General features: G+C 40.1%; 2 protein-coding genes across 3 annotated transcripts in view; one reads left to right on the forward strand and one right to left on the reverse strand.

Moving 5' to 3' along the window:
- Positions 1 to 331: 331 nt before the first annotated feature.
- psenen (presenilin enhancer, gamma-secretase subunit) lies at positions 332 to 4,230 on the reverse strand. Its single transcript, XM_017490478.3, has 4 exons — positions 4,073 to 4,230; positions 3,531 to 3,597; positions 1,796 to 1,900; positions 332 to 1,301 (listed from the first exon to the last, which is right to left on the reverse strand). The coding sequence occupies exons 2-4, from the start codon at positions 3,589 to 3,591 to the stop codon at positions 1,162 to 1,164; spliced, it is 306 nt and encodes a 101-aa protein (XP_017345967.1). The 5' UTR covers positions 3,592 to 3,597; positions 4,073 to 4,230; the 3' UTR covers positions 332 to 1,161.
- A 521-nt stretch (positions 4,231 to 4,751) lies between these two features.
- kmt2bb (lysine (K)-specific methyltransferase 2Bb) overlaps positions 4,752 to 21,731 on the forward strand; it is a 42,046-nt gene continuing 25,066 nt past the window's right edge. For both annotated transcript variants that reach the window (XM_017490476.3, XM_017490477.3), the window contains exons 1-11: positions 4,752 to 5,117; positions 10,060 to 10,138; positions 10,931 to 14,389; positions 14,671 to 14,882; positions 16,175 to 16,279; positions 16,393 to 16,549; positions 17,472 to 17,667; positions 17,889 to 17,953; positions 18,276 to 18,530; positions 19,326 to 19,432; positions 20,432 to 20,542. In XM_017490476.3, the coding sequence (XP_017345965.3) occupies positions 4,809 to 5,117; positions 10,060 to 10,138; positions 10,931 to 14,389; positions 14,671 to 14,882; positions 16,175 to 16,279; positions 16,393 to 16,549; positions 17,472 to 17,667; positions 17,889 to 17,953; positions 18,276 to 18,530; positions 19,326 to 19,432; positions 20,432 to 20,542 (5,055 nt within the window). In that variant the 5' untranslated portion in view covers positions 4,752 to 4,808. The remainder of the gene's footprint in view (positions 5,118 to 10,059; positions 10,139 to 10,930; positions 14,390 to 14,670; positions 14,883 to 16,174; positions 16,280 to 16,392; positions 16,550 to 17,471; positions 17,668 to 17,888; positions 17,954 to 18,275; positions 18,531 to 19,325; positions 19,433 to 20,431; positions 20,543 to 21,731) is intronic.

A 21,731-nucleotide genomic window follows, 5' to 3' on the forward strand; every position in this document is an offset into this window, starting at 1 on the left:
AAGTCCCTATCCGTTCTACCTCTTTAGGTCTTCCGTGATACCTGAAACCACACAAGATTCCTGACAGAGCACAGATTTCTGGATCTGTAACTTTCCGCTACTTGGTGCTGGTTGTGTAATTACTGGAACATTGCCTAAAGTTAGGGATATCTTCCTGGGCCAGTAAAACCATATGATGTAAAGGGATCTGGAAGCAACACAAGCTATGACATTTGAAAGCATATTTGAACTTCTTGTAGTGGTTAGAGGAACATCAATGTCGGAGTAATATTACCTAACCTGTGTCTGCAAACCTGGTTGTATTTTTATTTTTTTTTAATAACAAATAGACTTGGTTAGAACAAGAATTTATTCCAGTCTCATAACATCACAGCTGTGTGATCGGAAACTCAGCTATATTGTTTTTATAGCGACACAAGATGATCATTTTAATGAATAACAACGGCTTTCACAGCCATGGCCAGTAAACAAAACTTTAAATCAAACAGATTTCAAGGATTCGAATCAGGTTTGGCCAGAATTCTGAGAAAGGAACGAAAGTAAATACATTGACATTATCACATCATACTTTCAACATTAAGAGTATCCCAAATATAATCTGTCCTGACTCTGTTCACGAACAGGAACACCGTGAGCTGTCACGTAATGATTATTTGCCAGTCATATTTTGGAAAACATCGTTCGGATGCCTAACTGCAGAACTCATCAATCTTTTTTTATCCGTAAGGATGCCGAGTCATGATGCTGGGAAACATATTTTATCTGCCATCGACGCTCTGACTACAAGCTACTAAAAACAGCACCCAGTGAGACCCCGGCAGCAAGGGGGCTTAGAATTTGCCCGAACATGAGATTGGGTTTCATAATAGGCGCCAGTAAAGAGTTACACATCAGAGACGCTTCGTTTGTGGATATTAGAGAGTCTGGTATGTCAGTCCTGTTGTTAGGATTAGAAGATTAGAAGATTATGATCATCTATGTAAATGAGAAGAGTGTACAACTGGTGTTTGTCACTCATTTCTCATCACCTTGCTCAGACTCACTTTCATTCTTACACTTTCACGACAAGTCAAAAATAATACAATGACATATGTTCATCACAATGTTTAAAAAAAAAAAAATCCAGAAGCCCTCTGGAAGGAAATAACGCGCAGTGTCTCTTTATGGCGTGCCGAGAGGAATGGTGAAGGAGAGGTAATCAGCTACCTCGCCCCACTGTGCTCGGAAATGCTGGAAAATGGTGATCCACGTCGTGAGCACAGCCACCCACAGCAATAACCCCAGCGCTGACCGTTTCACATCTGTATAGAGTTACACAGTCACACTTTACTCACAAACATACACAGATTTCACAAAACATCTCTAGAGCATCGCATTCATTATAGAACAAGTATAGGATGCAGTCTGTGTGATCACGTACCAAAGAAGTCCCTTTTTAATCAAAGCGTGTAGTATTTAAATATGGATATAAGCTCATAAACTACACTTTATTAGGACTGCTATACAATTTTCATCATCGTGAGCACTGTTTTTCTTACTCGTATTTGACTGTGTTGGCTTTAACATGAATTAAAACACAGCCTGTATAAACAGAACACTGGTTTTTATTTACTTACTTATATATTCTTTTTTTTTTTAAACAACTCCTAATAATTCTCATCCTACAGAAACAATGTTTGCGACACAATCTTGAACTGTAGTAGACGCAGAATATGCAGAATCAGCAGACAGGCTTGTGACTCTAATGTGTCGTCAGCTTTAAGTAGAGTGAAGAACTGCTTGATGTCTTACTCACAGATTTTGATCTGTGGTTGTTCTGTGTAGGCGGGTTTTACAAAGGCCTCTTTAAAAAACCACACAACGTTCACCAGCCAGAGGAAAGGGAGGAAGGCAAAGCCACCTAAATCAGACAGAAGGCAAAAAGAAAAGAAAAATATGATCAACTTAAGAGTTTTCTAGAACTTATTTTTGCTATAAATTTGCCATTGACACAGTTCTAGAAGATCACACAAAGGTATAACATAATATTTAACTTGATATTACACCTGTAGAGCAAACCTCTTTTTTTTGTTTTGTTTTTTCTAAGCCACGAAGGACTGTATTGCTTCACCCGCACACTTTTAATGTACATTAATGAAGACTAATAAAGGCTCATTATCAAAAAAAGGAGGAGAAGGACAAAAAGAAAAAAGGGGGCAGTGGTGGCTTGGACGTTAAGGCTCTGGGTTACTGATCGGAAGGTCTAGGGTTAAAGCTCCAGCACTGCCAAGCTGCCACTGTTGGGCCCTTGAGCAAGGCCCCTAACACTGCGATGAAAAGAATTTCACTGTGCTGTAATGCATATGTGATTAATAATTACTCTATCATTATTAATAGACTGCATGGTGTGCAGGTGCAGTAAACACAAATGAGATTTTACTAAAGACTTTAATTGAAAACTTATATTACACTCAACTGCACTAATATATACAATTGCAAAGCCAGGTACCAAACCACACAATGCTTTTTTTTTCTATTACTTATTTAAAGCCATCCTTTGGAATAAGAGGTTTCTTGATTATGATGAATTGACTAAATGGCATTCATTACTTCATCTCAGTAAAACATGATGTTTTATGGTGAAAGATTTTATATATTATATTATATTATATTATATTATATTATATATAAAAGTGTAATATGTAATGCTACAGCATACAAAGACATCCTATACGATTGTGTGATTCCAACTTTGTGGGAACAGTTTGGGGAAGAACCACACATGGGTATGTCTGTGTATATATACACAAATCCATATGTGGTTCTTCCTCAAACTGTTGCCACAAAGTTGGAATCACACAATTGTAGATGTCGTCCTTGTGTGCTGTGGCATTACAATTTCTTTTCACTAGAACCAAGAGGCCCAAACCTGTTCCAGGATGACAATGCCCCTGTCCTCAGAGCCCTGACCTCAACCCCACTGAACACCTTTGGGATGAACTAGAACACTGACTGACCCCCAGGTCTCCTCACTCAACATCAGTGCCTGATTTGACTAAAGCTCTTGTAGCTAAATGAACACAAACCCCCACAGCTACGATCCAAAATCTAGAGGAAAGTCTTCCCAGAACAGTGGAGGTTATTGTAACAGCAAAGAGGGAATAAATCTGGATGAGGATATTCAACAAGCACGTATGGGTGTGATGGTCAGGTGTCCACAAACGTTTGGCCCCAGTACCTGCTTTAAAGGTTAAGATGATGATGATGATGATTGTACAAGAAGCACAAAATAAGTGATACATACGTCTGTAGTCAAGTAAATCCCTGAAAACTTTTATTTCTCAGCATGACTTATAGTATAAACTAAGGAAATGTTTATACACAGACTGAGTAACATTATATTTCAGAGGGGAAAAAAAGATTCCCAGGTTTATGATTCAGTATAGATATTTTTAAAACACCTGTTGATCTTCACCGTGGAAATTCAAACAACAAAAACAAACAAACAAATAAATGTCATTCATTTAAGGAAGGTTGTTACAAATGCATACCCAAATAATATTTCCGGCAAAGATTCAGCTTCTCCTCGTTGGAAACGCGCTCCAAATTCATGATTTTCTGTAAAACATTATAAATATGATATGAATCAGCATCAGGAGGTAATACAGTAAGAGTAGATTACGGTTTCTCTGTGCTGTAAAGTTACTGCCACCTAGCGGCGACCTGCAGTACTACACAAATACACTCACTACCCAAGCGGTGCTTTAAAGCTAATACAGGCCTACAAATAAACTTTAATACATTTATATGTATTCAGACTATCCAAAATATAATGTGGGGGGAAAACACGACTAGAACATCTACTGACACATGATATAGTACGTGCTGTTTAATTAAATAACATCAGTTTATTCCTCTGCTGTAACTAGCATCTGTACGCTGCTTTTGTATCCAAAATAACAGCGTAGGCAAATGAGAAAATAACAGGCTAGCTAACGGCGGCTAGGAAGCCGTGCTAAAACACTCTTTTCGACGCGTTTACACCGCAGTGTGAAAGCTAAAGCTGTAGTGTCTGGTTAAAGAAAACAAATACCTCTGCTAGGAACACGAATCAGTAAGCAGTTGGTCACAAAACGCAAGTTTGAAGTCGAAAATGGCTTTGGGGCGAAGAAATAACTAACATCCGCTTCCGCATCATGGGTGCGATGTGACGTCAGGAGCTGGTTTGAATCTTGGGAAATGTAGTTCTTAACACGAGCAGAGTTGTAGGACGATCAGAGCCACAGTGAAACCTTATACTGTCAACAAAGTGTGTTTAAATGTTAATAATGTAGATAAATATGTCTGGTCACGAGAAACGAACGGCTTTAATCCAATCAATAAAGTGAAAACAAGTATAAATAATGTAAGGCTGAAACATTTTAGAGTGAATATGACATAATTTACATTACAATTAATTCATATAACATAATTTAGTTACGTTAATATGATGCATTCATTGTTTTTCATTTTATTACATATTTAGGGACAGTATAATTAAAACAGTAGAAGTCATTCATGAAGGGGGATATGCTTTTAAAGCCTAAAATATTGCTTTTAAATAATTTGTCTAAATGTTAATAATAAATGAAGAGCCACTTCTGAAGACTTCCAAAATGCAGGAACATAAAATAATATTAATGCGCTTGTTTAGAGGTTTTATTTTACCCTCCGCCTGTCTGCGCCTCCATTTCCCACAATGCCTTGCTGCCTCCCCCCTCCCAATCAGGCGCTTTCCCTCTCCGCTGAACTCGGAGCTACTCTGTAAATCGGTGTTGTTGAAGCTAACGATGGCAGCAGCGGCGGGATGCGGCTCGGCGGCCGCGGCTGCTGGTGGAGTGGCGGGCGGCGTGGCCGCAGCACGGGGGCGCTTTCCCGGGCGGCCCTGGTCGTCGCGGAGCCGTCTGCGCTCGGAAAAGCGGTGGCAGCTCGGCCGCTCGGGCACGGAGCAGGACGACACTGGCGGCGGAGGCCCGAGGCCCGGCGGCTGCCTGGCGCTTGCGTGCGGAGAGGACCCGTCTCACCTGCGCCTGCTGGGGATCGAAGCGAGCTACAAGAGCCTGGGGGAGGCCGGCTACAGCTCGAGTGGAAGCGAAGAGGTCGGTAGCTTTTTATCCTGGAAATGCAAACGATATTGGCTTTGCATTTGAAAGTGCACAGGATCCCGGGCCTGTTCACACGGAGTGGAAGTTTAGTAAGACGAGCTTGTTAGCATTATTGGAACAAAACCGACATTACAAGAGCTGCAAGCTAATTTAAAAAAAAAAAAAAAAAAAAAAACCCGACTAGCTGCCTGCTTTCAGTTCCGATCTGTGGATGAAATGTGTGCCGGAGATGAAATAAAGTTAGAGCAGAAGTGAAGATGAGATCTGGGCAGTGTTCGTGCTGTGATCGCTGCTGCTGCTTACAGGAACACAGCGATACATTTTACACTGCTTCTGGAAACAATGTTTCTGCGCTCACAACACAGTGTGTGTGTGATCGAGGAGGGGGAGGGGGCGAGCTACTGTAGCATAGGAGCTAACGCCATAAGACCTCTGTGTGTGTGTGTGTGTGTGTGTGTGTGTGTGTGTGTGTGTGTGTGTTTGCGTTTGCGCACTGAGCCAGATCTGTCTGCTTTGAAAATTGGAGGTTTACAAATTCGTCGTTGCATATCTAATGCATGGGCTGCTTTGATGAGGAAGTTGATGTGGGTTCAGTAAAAGCTGCTCGTGTGTGTGTGTGTGTGTGTGGCCTGAGTGAAGACTAAAAGGGGCACAGCTACAGTACACACACACACACACACAGATGGGTCATAAGGAGCTGAGAAACAGCACTGCAGAACAATATCCCTAATAAAACATAAACAAGTTGAGTTCTGCATCAATATTAAATGTTTGTTATTGCATAGCATCTCTAACAGTCTCGCTTTTGCCAAATGTGCAGGTCTTTATAACACTCCATATTTTAAATGTATGGAATTGTTTACGAGAGTATCTCCTGGGATGTTAGTTACGTTTAAATCAATCATCGTGTCAATCATTTTCACAGTGAAAACATCTGGAAAGATTCTGTTGTATTTTACGTGCTATGAAATAACCTCCTAGTATACATGTACACTGTTTTGTTCAGAGTTTTGTGCTTTTTCTTCAGTCTAAAGTCAGTTGCCGGACGCGCTCTTGTCCATCGTCTTCTGCCGAAACCAGGTCTCAACCGAATTTAAACTGTAGAAAGATAAAATATAGACAGCGTTTCAAAGGACTTGTGAAAGACACAATGCTTCCAGGCATTTAAAGCATGGTATTGAGTACAGGTGTAGCGTACATGCATGTTACGGTCATATGACCTGCTGATTATCACGGGCAACTTACGCAGCCGCAATGTCTATATGAAGAGGTTATGATAAAGGTCAAACCTGTCAGTTTGTATAAAATAGGGTGTATGTAGTATGCATGGACGTTTATAGTGTAAGAACCGTGCGAACATCATGAAGACATTCCCATCTCTGTGATTTATCCAGAGATCAGTTATCCTGTACGAATCTACCAATAAGCATTTGAGGGATCCTCCGCCCACGTTATTAATGATACTGTTATAGCATTACTATTACTATTCGCGTTATGTCCAGGAAAGTTTATCTGCTCGGATTTGTACTTGAGTTGTTTCTTAGCTGTCAAAATGCTGCTGGTTACACTACACACACTTCTTCTGAATGTCAGTCATATCTTTCAGCAGGTGTGGATGATTGATGTAAGGAATGGTAAAGATGACAGTTGTGGACTGGTGCTGATAATCAAAATTTCTATGACCAAATCTTGTCATGGTTTTGTCACTTTTTTTTGTTTGTTTTTTTTTTTTAATAATATTTTTTTTACGTGTACATCAGTGTGATGTGGCTGCTTGGCAAGTATCTTCTGTTTTTGCAGTTTGTGCCATGCTTGTCTAGTAGTTAAAAAACACAAGTTTGTATTTTTAAATTAGGCCTACTTTATAAATAAGGGCGAAGATTGAGACATTGATTAAGGAGTCACTGGTGATGCCTTTTTCATTTTGGATTCAATGGCAGTGGCAGAATTTTGATACTGATCTGTCAACTTAGTAAGCAGGTTTACTTCCTGCAAGATTCAGTCACTTATGTATTGGCAACATTGTTTAAACAAAATCCGTATTTGGACCGGAGGCGGGGGTGAGTGGGTACAGCTGGAAACGCAGAATTGTTGCTCAGAAAATTGTGATGGAGGAGAAAATAAACCTTTTTCAAGTGTGCGGAGAGATAAAAAAAATAAAAAATTATCCAGAGAATGCAGTGCTGGCGCCAAGTGAAATACTACACAGTTATACAAATACTAGTTTCAGAGTTTGTGTGTTGCATCCAGCATTTATTTTCTCTGTTTGTTTGTTGGTCTAAATCTCCAGAACGCATCACATTTCTGTAGTGCTACAGCTCTGCCCTGTGGAACAGTTTAGCATCTCAGATCTGCAGGAAAAAAAAAATATTACCCACAACCCCAAATACCCGGCATGTTCGGGTCGCTTCCTGCAGTGGACCACGTCACTCAGATGTTCTCAGACCGGTTGTCCTGACTTGCATAAAGAAATTGCTTGAAGTGGGGAAAACACACCAGGGTTTGATTCAAATGTACTAAACACTGTGTATGTGATAGCACCTTAAGATTGCTTTTAATTTGTGTCATGCATTCACAAACCAGATTTTTCTACATCACAAGCATGTAAACCTCATAATGATCTGTTGGATGTGAAAATGCCATTCCATTTCCAAGTCTCGTGATTCAATTCAGGTCTGGTCCACAGTTTCAAGTGGGAATCAGCCATGAGACTGATACTCAGTAGAGATTAGTTATACCACTGATGCAGACGGTAACTTGTATTAAGCCGCCTCTTAAAGACATGGCTGTGATGCTGTTTACCATGAAGAAAGTCATACTGAACGTCTTTCCTATCTCTCAGCCAGGGTTGATTGCTGAAGTTAAGGGAGGTTGAGATGAGATTTTCAGGGTTGTTGATGATGGAGGTTGATCGAGAGTGGATTTTACCAATACCCATAACTAAGTTGGGCGGTACCTGCCGATAGTCTATATTTTAATATTGATACTGAATGAAAACCTAACATTCGAATTAAGATATTGCTGAACTTTATCACAAAAATAAACAGTACCTTTTTAAATTAAATATGAATATATATTAATTATGGATAAATATTAAAGTAGATAAGATGTACATCCAAACTGAACCAAAAAGAAACACACACACATATATATATATATATATATATATATATATATATACATATATACATATATATATATATATATATATATATATATATATATATATATGAGAGTGTTTCTTTTTGGTTCAGTTTGATGGTAGTAATCATTATATGTAACACGTTCTTTGTCATGCCAGCATTTTACGTTTTGTCTGTTTAAATGTGTGACAGGTTCTCTTTTCTTTGCATTTTGGTGCATACATAGCCAACAAGTATGATTAGTAATTAAGGGTGAGAGCTAATCCCATTTACATTTACCTCATTTGGCTGATACTTTTATCCAGAGCTTATTACAATTGAGGTGGTATACAACTGCACAATTGAGGGTTGAGGGTCTTGCTAAAGGCAGCTTGGTGGCGCTGGGATTTGAACTCGGGACTTGAAGTATTGCGATAACGATGCATTGCAGTGCAAAAATGTGACCTATGTGCATCCTGGAAATGTGCGCTTCACATTGTGGAAATTAGTGTTTTATTAATTATGGATCTAATTCAGTTGCACTGTTTGAAAACCAGAGGTCCCAATCTGCATGCGTCATAGAGTTAAAATATATAGAGGGCTCGCTGGTCACATCCGGACATGTGAAGTGACCGATGGCTCCAGATCACAACAACTGACATGCATTATAAATTATATGGTTACACAACCATGTTATAATTGTTAAAAAAAGAGCTCTCCAGTAGTGTTCGAACACCACACCAGCCCCACGCTCCTGAGATCTACAGTGCCAGAGAAAGAAGCAGCAGAAGTCAGGCATTTTAGCCAACTTTGGAGCTCTATTTCAGGTTAAAATTATGCCTCAGACACTTCTTTATGCATTATGTTTCAGTTGATTATTTCCCCCAGGTCAGAGACTTTGTTTAATCAGTCAATTTTGTGAGAGAATTGATCAACTGATGTATTTATTTTTAAGATGGTAAACATGTAGTACATTTTGTTTACAGTTTTAAACCTCTGCTCTTAGCAATGTTTGATTTGCTGAATCTTTTGTGTCATCATTTTTCTTTCTCCGTTAAAATTTTATTCATAATATTCTGCGAATCGAATTTTAGTGTATCGGTATACCCCTATTTACAACTTTTCCATCGGCAGACTTGTTAGAAGATTAAGGCCAGACACTTTCATACTTTAAACATATGTCAGCCACAGAGAGTCTTCTGATTGACCGAGCTCCATCTGTTGTGCACAGTGTTTCAGCCTCTCTCTAACCTCCTGTCTTTAATTGTAAGGGACCAGATGATATTTGGATGGTGAAATATTTCTCAGTACAGCAGTGACACTGACACGGCAGTGTATGTTGCTCTAGTTGAAGCGTATGAGACACACCTCAGTTTTACTGCTAGTTTGGTAATAAAAACTGTACAGACATGTCACTTTGTCCTTCTACAAAGTGCACCAACATGGTACAGTAGGTGTGTCTTAAAAAGTGGCCAGTATGTTAGTGTTTAAATCACTGCTGTGCGTAACACTCTCATAACAGATGATATTATAATCTCAGTGCTGTGCTGAGAATGTTCACTTCCCAAAGTACATTATTATCACTGATGGGAAGAGAGAAAGCTGCATAGCAACAAATGTAATACATACATACACAAAATAAATGCACCTGATGTAAGTCAGAATAGTTCATGTCAAGACGTGTTAATTCTTTAAATGCAGACTAAGATGAAATGATGCAGAATGCTTGAAAAATAAATATTTCTAACACCCACTCAAATAATTGCAGTTAATTATAATACTAATATCTGTGCTTTTGTTGCTGTGGATTACAGGGATCAGAATTCAAAGGTTTTGAGATCGAAAATGAAAACAACAGTGTTCCTGAACGGTCCAGACGAAATCGTCCCAAACGTAAGTGAAAGATTAGACACCCAGCCGGCAATGTTGCTATAATAATAAATAATCTAAAATGTTTCTTACCACGTTCTTTGATTTGTCAATATACATGTAAACCCTGTTAATGTGTTGTGCTCATACCTCAGAACGTTTTTTTTTAAATGTCTTAAATTGTCTTATTATTATTATTATTATTATTATTATTGTTGTTTTGGGCATGTATATGTATTAAATTACCCCAAAACCTGAATTTATATGGTGTGATGTTAAATTACATTAAACCTTTGACATCACGGTACAAACACTGGTTAATATGGCTCACTCAGACTAGACTAAATTGAGGTTAGCGTTAATGTACATTTGACCAGAAATTGCTGGAGAGCACTTTAACGCTTGCTTGTTAATACTATATGGCTGATGGTGTAGTTTAAAAAAAAAAAAAAAAAAAATTCTAGCTGTAGAATATATCTGAATAGACCAAAACATTTCCTTACACTTGAGCTATTTTTATATTTGGTAAGTAAACACCACAAGTCCAGTCTTAAAGTACATGTGATGTTTCATTCGATTTGTTCACATTTAACTTAAGCTTACCTGTAGACACCTGGCTTTTGGTGTCATTTTGACTAATGGAAAATCTAAATTTTTTAAATAGCATGGCACACAGTCCTAAAATGGTGAGTAAATTATATAAATGAAATAATGGATACAACTACAATTAGTATTCAGTGGTACCTTTGCTATCATTTCATCCTCATTTAGCAGCTGAAATGACTGAGATTTTTAAATCTGTTTTTAATCTCCTAGGTAATGGGGCATCAACAAATTCATCCAAAAGGGTACGTCGAAGACTAGCTCTTGCAACAGCCATAGCTGTGGAGACGGTTCAAGCACCTCAGGATGATTCTGGATTTACACAGGAACTTCACAACACGGAGTCTTGTAATGGTGTTTTGATTGAAGATGCTGTTTCTGGCTCAGATAAGCTAACAAAACAAAGACGAAGAAGAGGCTCCGTTAAAAAAGAAGCTTCATCTGCTCCAAGGATCACTATCAAGGTAGTGACAAAGAGGAGAGTAAAGGTAGCTGCATCACAGAAGTCTGAAACTAAGAAAAATCAATGTGCTATAGACTCATCTGCACAAGTGAAATTAAAGAGAGGTGCAAAAGTCCCAGAAAATAGTTCTGTTGCGGTAAAGGAAGAGGTCATTACAAGAAGGCGAGGGAGATCTGCATCAGTTCCCCAGAGTGTACCAGATACAAAGGTTGATGACCAAAATGCAGGGGAAAAGTTGAGGAAGTCAACCCGCAAGACTCGTTCAACACCATGTGGTGACACTGTAGAGCCAAATGCTGGTGAAAAGAAGGCAGAACCAACAGACAGCGTGTCAAAAGAAAACACAGAAGTCAAAAAGCTTGTGATTCGGAGACGGCAAAGATTAGACTCCAGCCGCGTTGAGCAGTCAGGAGACCACAAAGATGAGGCCACTTTGTCAGAGTCAATATTAGAGGTGTCAACAGTTGAGGAACCTAAACCACCTTCCAGGAAGAAAAAGAAAAAACGGAAGAAGAGGAATCGGAAAGACAAAGTCTCTGAAAAGAGTGACGAGAACCGTGATGCTTTGGCTCAGCAACCGACAGGAGACTCTGTGGAGAACAATTTTGTGGGAATCCCAGGCTTGAAATTGACACGAATACGAAACCCAAAAGCCAGGTCACGTAAGAAATGCAGTAAGTTTATTTGGACGCTAACACTGGTAAAGTGCAAAAGCAAAACTGTTAGTCCACCAACCCAAGAAACTCTAAGCAAAGCACCAGAAAGCCTTAGCAAAGAGACAGATTGTCCCTCAAAATGTGCAAAAGAGCTAGATGTTTCAGAAGAACCCACATCTAGTCCAGCTGAGACGGCAGAGATTAGCACCCTGCAGGAGCCGGAAAGTAAGGAATTGTTAAACACTGATGATGTCACCAAAAGCCCAGAAAATACAGATATCACGGAGAAAGATGATGAGATCTCAAGAAATGACAATGAGGTGATCTCTGGAAAAGACGAAGAGGAGGAGGAGACCTCAAAAATGGATAACCAGGAGGAGAGATTGAGAAAGGATAATGACTTGACATCAAGAAAGGATGAGGAGACAAGATCAAGAAATGACGATGAGGTGACCTCGAGAAGGAATGAGGAGACAAAGTCGAGAAATGATGGTGAAGTGACCTTAAGAAAAGATGAGGAGAAGCCTCGGGTCCCTGTTACATCTGAGGTTGTGAAAGAAATTCATCCAGAGGTGGCTGCAGAGACCGATCTAGAGCCGATGGATAAAGATTTTGTTCCTCCCCTTCAGATAAAGCTCGTGTCCTCACCAGGAAAACGCAACAGCTTAAAGCAGTCCTTTTCAGTCCAGCAAGCCGTAACTACACCTAAAACAAAAGAGGTTTCTAAAGAAGCCGAACATCGGACTCCGACAGAAATGGAGAACCAGATAGAACCTCCTCCTATAATGCCCAAGGCAAGGCACAGGTTGAGTCTCAACTCTCCTCGAAAAAAGCGTGTAAGACATAAACCTTGGACAACTTGCAAGAGGAAATCTAAGAGTGCTCCTTCGGCTGATCTCTCCAGTTCTAAAACGATTGCTGAAACTGCGAGTTCTGTTACTGAATCAGAAGCTCCAGCCACAGAGACGGAAACTGCAGCCACTGAAACGGAAGCTCCAGCCGCTGAAACTGAACCCAAGGTAGGGGAATTACCAGACTCACAAGAACAACCTAAACCAAGGAAGTGCTCTGGTCAGGCTGCTGTCTCGAAAGCAAAAGGGTCCCTCCCTAGATGTGAAGCACCAATGTCTGAGGCAGCTGAACCTACAAGTGTCGATTGTGCTGCACTTCCACCTCAACCTGCGACAGAAACACAGCCAGAGATTAAGACTGAGGAGGCACCATCTACTGAAACTGCTGAAGTCTTGGTTTTAGAGCCTCGAACGTCAGTCCCTGGTCAAGCAGAGCCTCCTTATCACGCTCAGCAACCAAGCAAGCAAGGCAAGAAAAGACGTAGAGGTTTGATAGGACAGAGGTTAAAAGCTCGCAGAAAGAGGTTGTCCCCAAGACAGTTAACAGATGAAGGCGCTGATGTTTGCTCAGCAGCCGTAGCTTCAGAGCCAGCACGGTCCAAGCTATTTGGCATACTGAAAACAAAATACAGAAAGAGGCACGTTTCATCGAGTCTTCCTTACACTCTTGAAGACAAAAAAAGGAGGGCAAAGCTTTTCGCACAGCAAGTAGAATGTGAGCTTGGTGCTCAAAGTAATGATCAAAAAGACAAGGCCTCTGTTGATGAAAAAACAGACCCTGAATCCATTGAAGTCCAACCTGGTAAAACAAAATTTGTTAAAAACATTAAGCATTTTATAATGCCAGTTGTCAGTGCCCGATCCTCGCGTGTGATCAAAACGCCAAAGAGATTTATGGATGATGCTGACATGTCAGATCTACCACGGAGGAACGCGCAGAAGAAAGCTCATCAGTTGGGATTGAATCCAAAATCAAAGAAACGAGATGGTAGTGATGAGAAAGATGAGCCCTCCTCTCTTCCATCACCGGATGAGGAAGACCTTCTGTTGGAACTACCTGAAGCCCAGTTAGATCTCGATTTGTCTTCTGCTGAAGAATCTAAGCTTGAGCCAGTAAGCGACTTGGAAAACCTAGGCGAAGATAAGTTCTCCGGCAAGAGGAGATCACTACTCCGAGACCCAGGGTTTAATTGGCAAGTACTGGAGCCTGCAGGTGCTTTGAATTTCGACCAAGATATCGAAAAGGAGTATGAGGCCTTGCTATCTGCAGAAGATTTCCAGTTTGATTCAGTAATTGATCCACCTCAGAAAAAGAAGCAGAGCATGAAATTCAAGAAGCCGCCATCACACCTAAAGCTTTATAAGAAACTCAAGGATGAATTAAACTTCAGTCCCACCAAGAAAAAGCTAAAAAAGCTCCCACCGGTTGAAACGGGGAAAACCATTTTACCCCCTGATGAGGCGCAAAAGGTGGACTTGGAGAACGAACCAAGTTTAATTCAGTCTCTATCCGATATCAGGGCGGAAAAGGCTAAACTGAAGATTGAAGATCTTGACAGTCCTGGAGTTGTTCGTAAAGTGTCCATCTGTGTGCGTGCTCTCAGCAACAAGTTGTTGGCGCAGCAGCAGGAAGAGCAGGTGGATGATATGCCAGATGAATTCTCCATCCATACAGACATCTCACTCCCCAAGAAATCCATGGGTAAGCCTTCTGCATGTTTGTTGTTTATTTAGTCAATGGCACATCATCCAAGTTTCATCGGCACGAGCGTAGATCTCATGCAAACAAATCTGCAATCATTTGTAAGTAACTTATAGGCCTTGTTGACTTATAACTTATTAAAAAGAGTATATATATATATATATATATATATATATATATATATATATATATATATATATATATATATATATATATATATATATATATATATATATATATATATATATAAAATTTGATTATTATTTTTGTTTTATTATTAGACATAGAGAATATATTTCAAGCTAAATCAAGAGATCAGAAGTCAGATCGAGGCTTTGATCAAAAGAGCAAAGACGTCATCGAGTCAAAGGAGAGAAGTGTCATCCAGCGTCCTCACCTGTCCGGTGCCAACAAGCGCATGTTCAACCTCCTCAAGAAGGCCAAGGTTCAGCTCATCAAGATTGATCAGCAGAAACAACTCAAGTCATCAGGGGTAGGAATGAACACTTTTAAACCAGTTTGTGTACCATTAGATGTTAGTGGATACAGGTAATTCTGTTCTTTCTTTTTTTTTTTTTTAACCCCATTATTAGTCTCCCATATTTTCCAATCATTGCCACTTCCCACCCAGTAGCTAGTTCTCCCCATTACATGAGAGTTATACATCAGGGAGGGTGAAGTCTAGCAGGTGCTTCCTTTGAGACACAGGAAGTCGACCACTGTATGTTTTTGTCCTGCTGCTCGTGCTATTTAGCAGAGAAGGAATTCTCTATCTGCCCTCTTTTGCATACATGAGCTCACAAACAGAAATGACTGACTCCTGTCACTTTGATTGACAGAGGAGAGAGTAACACCATCCCTCCCACTCCCAGCCAAGGATGATTGTGGCATACATGGGATTCAAACTCGTACTCTCCCAACAATAGATTGAATGTTTTGTTTTTTGTTTTTGTTTTTTGTCGTCGCACCACTCAGGAGGACAATTATGCTATTTAAAAACTGTTGATTGTGGATGGTGTTAATTTCGCAGACTGAGGTCTGTAATAAAGTATTTTCATGCCTCCTCTGTCATCAAGATGTCTATGAATACACACATTGACACATGACAAGCAAGTGTCTAGCAGATTTTTTTTTTTTCTCTGGTTAACTAGATATTTATGACCCACATGGTGATATAACCATATTAATGTTTTTTTGTTTGTTTTTAAAGGAAAACAAACATGATCAGAAATGAGAATAAAAAGTGAGGCTTTAGAACCAGTTGTGTTTTTAATAAGAGCCGGGTTTGTGCTCGTTCATTGAACAGTGAATAAAATAAGGCGGTGAAGTGATTTGACCAGCAGAAATGATTTTACCCCGACGAGATTTTCATGATTATGGGAAGTGTTTAAACATTCACTGGACCATCACCATTAGGCACTTACACACTGTGTGATTCGAAACATTTTACAATGCAAGATGGCTGCATGTAAAATCGTCCACAAAAAAACAAACAAAACCATGACTTTGTGCTGTTATTTTCTCAGAGGTGACAGGAAAACATCCATGGCAGACACTACTGATGATAAATAAAAAAATCTATAAAACAACTGAAGCAATTTAAAGCCTTTATTATAGTTAAAATTTATGGCTTAGCATCTGTGAAGGAGGGAATTACCTCAGCTCTCAATGTGAAACAAATGTTGTCCAAATACACTTTGACGACTAATACTGACATACAAACATTGCAGTGCTCTTTGTACCTCTCTTATAATTTGAAATATCTCTTACACTTTGACTTTACAGCTCCTGTCAGAAGGCCGAATCACAGCTGGGAAGAGGCAGATCAGAAAACCCATGACTCAACTTAAAGATTCCAGTCCCGACAAGACTGTTGCTTCTCCAGAGCAGGTAATTCTACGGTCCTCATGAACAGTGACTCAAGTTGTGATGATCTTATATCTAGTTATAGCGTTTAATCCCAAATCCCCGTTTCTCTGCTTGGCTTTGCTTTTTCCCGTCAGGAGCCGGCCAGAGGAGGTCCACGCATCAAGCATGTTTGCAGAGCAGCGGCTGTTGTCCTGGGGCAGCCTCGTGCCATTGTCCCGGACGATATCCCCAGACTCAGTGCTCTTCCACTGCATGAAAGATCAGGCATTTCACCATCACCTGCTGCTAAAGGTAACAGCACAGTCCAAATGAAAAATAAACGATGGCAGTTCACCATATATTTAACAAATCCACGTCGCCCAGTGATGTGCTTATTCACAAATATTGTGCTCAATGTTGAATTTACAATTATTTATCACAATTGTTCATCAGATTTAGATAAAAATGAATATTTTAGGACATTCGGGAAGTTTTATTGTGCTTTGTTGTTATGCAGGAGAGAGCGCTTTCTATCACATTGTACATTAGAAACCTATATTCCTTTAAATTTATAAATCTTCAACTTTTTTCAAAACTGCTTCGTAGTCATATTCGGTAAGCGAATGTTTGAAATGCTACCTATGAGTAAAATTTGGCACTATAGTAAACACAAAAACCCAGGGAATTAAAATGTAAATGGTGATCTTGTGATTTAACGCACTAGAGTCTATAAAAAGCAGGTGTTAACGTTGGTCTGCTTTAGCTAAGCTCACTGTTAATGCTGTTGATTAGGATTCATTTACTGAGAGACAAATAGTCATGTTCATTGTTATAACAGTGTTGTAATAGCTAAAGTTCTAAAAACTAATCTATTTATTTTTAAATTGTCCCTGATGGGGGGGGGGAACAATAGAAACTGTCACAGAAATTCTAATGGTTTCCACTACAAATGCCATTGCTAACCATTGAAACCTTTACCATTACTGTTATTGGTTCTTAATGGTATCCACTAGATATAACATGCCACCAATAGAATTCGGCAACAGATTACCAGTAGAGACCCAGAGGGACCATTAGTGTTTCCATTAAAACCAATACAGTTCTCATTATAACCATTAAACCCATTACGATTTCTATGAGGGTTTCTATTGGGTTGGTTTTTTTTTTCCAGCAGAGTTTTATAATCCGTCTGTTCTGTCCTGATGAGTAATTATATTCTGGGCTACAATTACAGATGTGGAGTCGCATTCTGACCCAGACAGCCCTATAATGCAAGAGCAGAGGACGCCCAAGTTTCGCAAAGCCCGTGCACACGCACGTCGATGTGGCCAGTGTAAAGGCTGCCTCCATGAAGAGGACTGTGGCAAGTGCATTAACTGCTTGGACAAGCCCAAGTTTGGTGGCCCTAACACCAAAAGACAGTGCTGTGTGTAAGTGCTTAGTGCAGTCAACCGCAGTCTTCATTTAGTTTAATATTCCCATATGCACCAATAAATAAATGCATGATGTTTATGAAAAGCCCATATATGCTTATATGATTAGTCCTATCATACTGCAACACTAAACTATACAGATATCGGATTTTTTCAAATGCACATTGAAAAGTTTTTTGCATTATTAAACTTCTCACCTCTCTGCTTCTGTCTTAAAGGTATAAGAGGTGTGATGAGGTTGAAGAAAGGAAGGCCATGAGACTATGTGGCAAGCTGTATAAAGGTGAACAGTCTTTGTCCTTTGTACAGCTTTGTAATTTTGTTCATATTCTCAGGAGTGTTTGTGGGTCTTTTACTCGTCTGACATGCCATTTAATTAATGAAAAGCTTTGTGTTAGACTGTGTTAAATTTGAATTTACATGGTCTTGGAATTTCTTTCTGTGGTTGAATCTGGTTTGGAAGCATTTCAACTTTGCTATCTATTGCTCTGGGGACTGTAAATTCAACCAACAGTCACTAGAGAACAGTAAATCCTCACGATAATTAAATCCCCTCTTTATCTCTCTCTTTCTTTTCTTTCCTTCTCTCGCTGTGCTGTGTGTAGGGCAAATGAAGAGGCGTCGCTCGTCGCTCGTCAGTGCTGGTCACTCGAGTAATGAGGAGTGTGAAGGGACAGAGGCAGCTTCTGTAGGAGGAGACAGTCAGAGCCCATCATTACGGAAGCAACCCAAGCGCACCGTTAAACCGCGCTATTACTGCGATCTCCTGGATTATGACTCTGACTTCGACCCGGACGTGAACAGGACGCCGCACTCGACATCACCGGCCCGGAGACGAGCGCCTGGTCCACGCAACAACGGTAAAAACAACGAAGCACGAAGGAAGAACGTTCCTTTCCTTTTGAAGCTATTTTTGTGTGTGTGTGTGTGTGTGTGTGTGTGTGTGTGTGTGTGTGTGTGTGTGTGTTTACATGTTGCAAGTACACTATGCGATTCTTTCGTTGTTGTTTTATTCTTTGGTCATTGGTTGCCAGTTGTGGTCTAATGTGTTTGATCACATGATCAATTTTGGCGAGTCCACTGCTTTCGTCGATTGCAGGGAAGGTCGACCCTCAGTTTCTGCGGTTTGGTGTTCTCGGTTCAGTAGTCCCAGTGTCACGATGTACCCGTTCTTGTGTTTTTGGAGCTTGTACAGCTCTGTAGATCTGCTGCAATGTACTGTGTGAGCCTTGGCAGTGGCACGGTGTCCAGCTGTTCCTCTTTGGTTCATTCTCAGCAACAGCTTTTGAAGGACTACTTGGCCTGTCGGTTTTCTGCGTTTTGTTCATTATTGGTTTTTCTGTTCGTCTGTGTTCTTTTATTATTTTAAATATTTGATCAATTAATTTATTTTTTATTCATTGTAATGTGTTAATTGTAGTGTGACCATGGGTATGAGTAAGGTGCTATGTAAATCCTTATTATTATTATTATTATTATTATTATTATTACTACTATTATTATTATTATTATTATTGTTATTATTGTTATTAATAGCGATATTACTATTAATAATAACAATAGTAATACTTCTACTACTAGTAATAATAATTTGCACTGTCAAAAAACTGAACTTTTGTGGGGTGGGTGTGTGTGTGTGTATGAATTACTCACAGACTTTGTGTCACTGGATGACTTTGTTGGTGACGGCCTCGATGAGGGCGTACGACATCGCAGACCAGGATTTAACAGAGTTCCACCCATCAGACGGAAACCTGAGAAGGTAACGAATCAGCATTGGAAATCTTCAGTCTACAGTAAGATGCAAAAGTCTGAGTCCAACACAGATTGCAGTGTTCTTATTTGTGTGCTATTTGTTCTTGATAGCTTTAGCGAGTTCAGACTTGTGAGTCAAACCAAAACTAAAAAGTCGCACATTAAGCATAGTGCCAAAGGCTGCAAAGACACATCGAACACAGTTCAACATAGAATGGTGTGTTGTTCTGAATAAGGTGTGTCTGAACAAAATCCATTTAAATGCTGTTGCTATTGGAGACGAGAACGTGCTGTGACCTATCTATATACCTATACCTATAAAATCCTATCTAATATCTGAGAAGAATTCATTGTTTGAAGAAACTCTGATCATTTTAGGAAACTAAGGCAAAATCTTGATAAAACTTCTCATTATTAAGATGTAGTTATATAAAAAGTTTTATCATTTTGTCTTCAATTAGCAGGAATGGACTTCCACAAATGTAATACATGCGTTTCGTAATAATTTGCATGCGCAGTTGCTGTTTCCGAAGAGATTTTCAGATCTATTTGCATAACCACCACCTTGTATTTTGCGTTTTTGTTGGAATGCCCCAATTTAAAGGTGCACAAAAAAAAAAGACAGTGCATTCTGTTTTGTTTGTCAAAGACACGATCTTCCATAGACCTTCTAAGTGCATCAGCTTACACCGTTTTTGAAGGCGTTAGGAAATTTGCACGTTTTAGTAAATCGGGCTTGGTGTCCACAATTATATTACCATAAAAACAATGGAGTTGGTCAAGCAGACCGTGTCTGTAAACCTGGGATTCATTCTCAGTGTGTTCTCAGGCATAGCCTGTTTTACACATCATTCAGTTATATGATCTTCACTGTACTATATTGTTTATTGTTCAGTAACCTCTTTACTAGCCTCTTTATTTCGGTGTCATGGCTAGGAGGATGCTTGTTGATTGAAAATGATACACATCAAGGGGTCACTTTTGTATAACTCTTCTGGTTTCCTAGAGTCCTCAGGAGCAAACGCCACCCAGTGTCCTGGCGGCGCTGGCTAACGGTTTCGCCGAGAGAGTAAACGAACCATCTGAGCCCACATACAAGATCTGTGTCGACTTTAAGGTAGGATGGCAAAACATTAGCACATGCTAGTTATGTATCTGACATTTTTATATACAGTATCTCACAAAAGAGAGTACACCCCTCACATTTTCGTAAATATGTGATCATATCTTTTCATGTGACAACACTGAAGAAATGACACTTTGCTACAATGTAAAGTAGTGAGTGTACAGCTTGTGTAACTGTGTAAATTTGCTGTCCCCTCAAAATAACTCAACACAGCCATTAATGTCTAAACCGCTGGCAACAAAAGTGAGTACACCCCTAAGTGAAAATGTCCAAATTGGGCCCAATTAGCCATTTTCCCTCCCCGGTGTCATGTGACTTGGTAGTGTTACAAGGTCTCAGGTGTGAATAGGGAGCAGGTGTGTTAAATTTGGTGTCATCACACTCACACTCCCTCATACTCGTCACTGGAAGTTCAACATGGCACCTCATGGCAAAGAACTCTCTGAGGATCTGAAAAAAAAGAATTGTTGCTCTTCATAAAGATGGCCTAGGCTATAAGAAGATTGCCAAGACCCTGACACTGAGCTGCAGCACGGTGGCCAAGACCATACAGCGGTTTAACAGGACAGGTTCCACTCAGAACAGGCCTCACTATGGTCGACCAAAGAAGTTGAGTGCACGTGCTCAGCGTCATATCCAGAGGTTGTGTTTGGGAAATAGAGGTATGAGTGCTGCCAGCATTGCTGCAGAGGTTGAAGGGGTGGGGGGTCAGCCTGTCAGTGCTCAGACCGTACGCCGCACACTGCATCAAAGTGGTCTGCATGGCTGTCATCCCAGAAGGAAGCCTCTTCTAAAGATGATGCACAAGAAATCCTGCAAACAGTTTGCTGAAGACGAGCAGATTAAGAATATAGATTACTGGAACCATGTCCTGTGGTCTGATGAGACCAAGATAAACTTATTTGGTTCAGATGGTGTCAAGCGTGTGTGGCAGCAACCAGGTGAGAAGTAAAAAGACAAGTGTGTCTTGCCTACTGTCAAGCATGTTGGTGGGAGTGTCATGGTCTGGGGCTGCATGAGTGCTGCTGGCACTGGGGAGCTACAGTTCATTGAGGGAACCATGAATGCCAACATGTACTGTGACATACTGAAGCAGAGCATGATCCCCCCACCTTCGGAGACTGGGCCGCAGGGCAGTATTCCAGCATGATAACGACCCCAAACACACGTCCAAGTCGAC

The sequence above is a fragment of the Ictalurus punctatus genome, chromosome 17 (genome assembly GCF_001660625.3).
Source record: "Ictalurus punctatus breed USDA103 chromosome 17, Coco_2.0, whole genome shotgun sequence".
NCBI classification, from domain to species: domain Eukaryota; kingdom Metazoa; phylum Chordata; class Actinopteri; order Siluriformes; family Ictaluridae; genus Ictalurus; species Ictalurus punctatus.

What these genes read in the sequence shown, in the direction of transcription:
- psenen (XM_017490478.3), bottom strand. Translation starts at nt 3,591, where the DNA reads ATGAATTTGGAGCGCGTTTCCAACGAGGAGAAGCTGAATCTTTGCCGG. An exon ending in TTGCCGGAAATATTATTTGG is followed by an intron (nt 1,901 to 3,530) that starts GTATGCATTTGT and finishes TGTCTGATTTAG; the next exon opens with GTGGCTTTGCCTTCCTCCCT. An exon ending in ACAACCACAGATCAAAATCT is followed by an intron (nt 1,302 to 1,795) that starts GTGAGTAAGACA and finishes AACTCTATACAG; the next exon opens with ATGTGAAACGGTCAGCGCTG.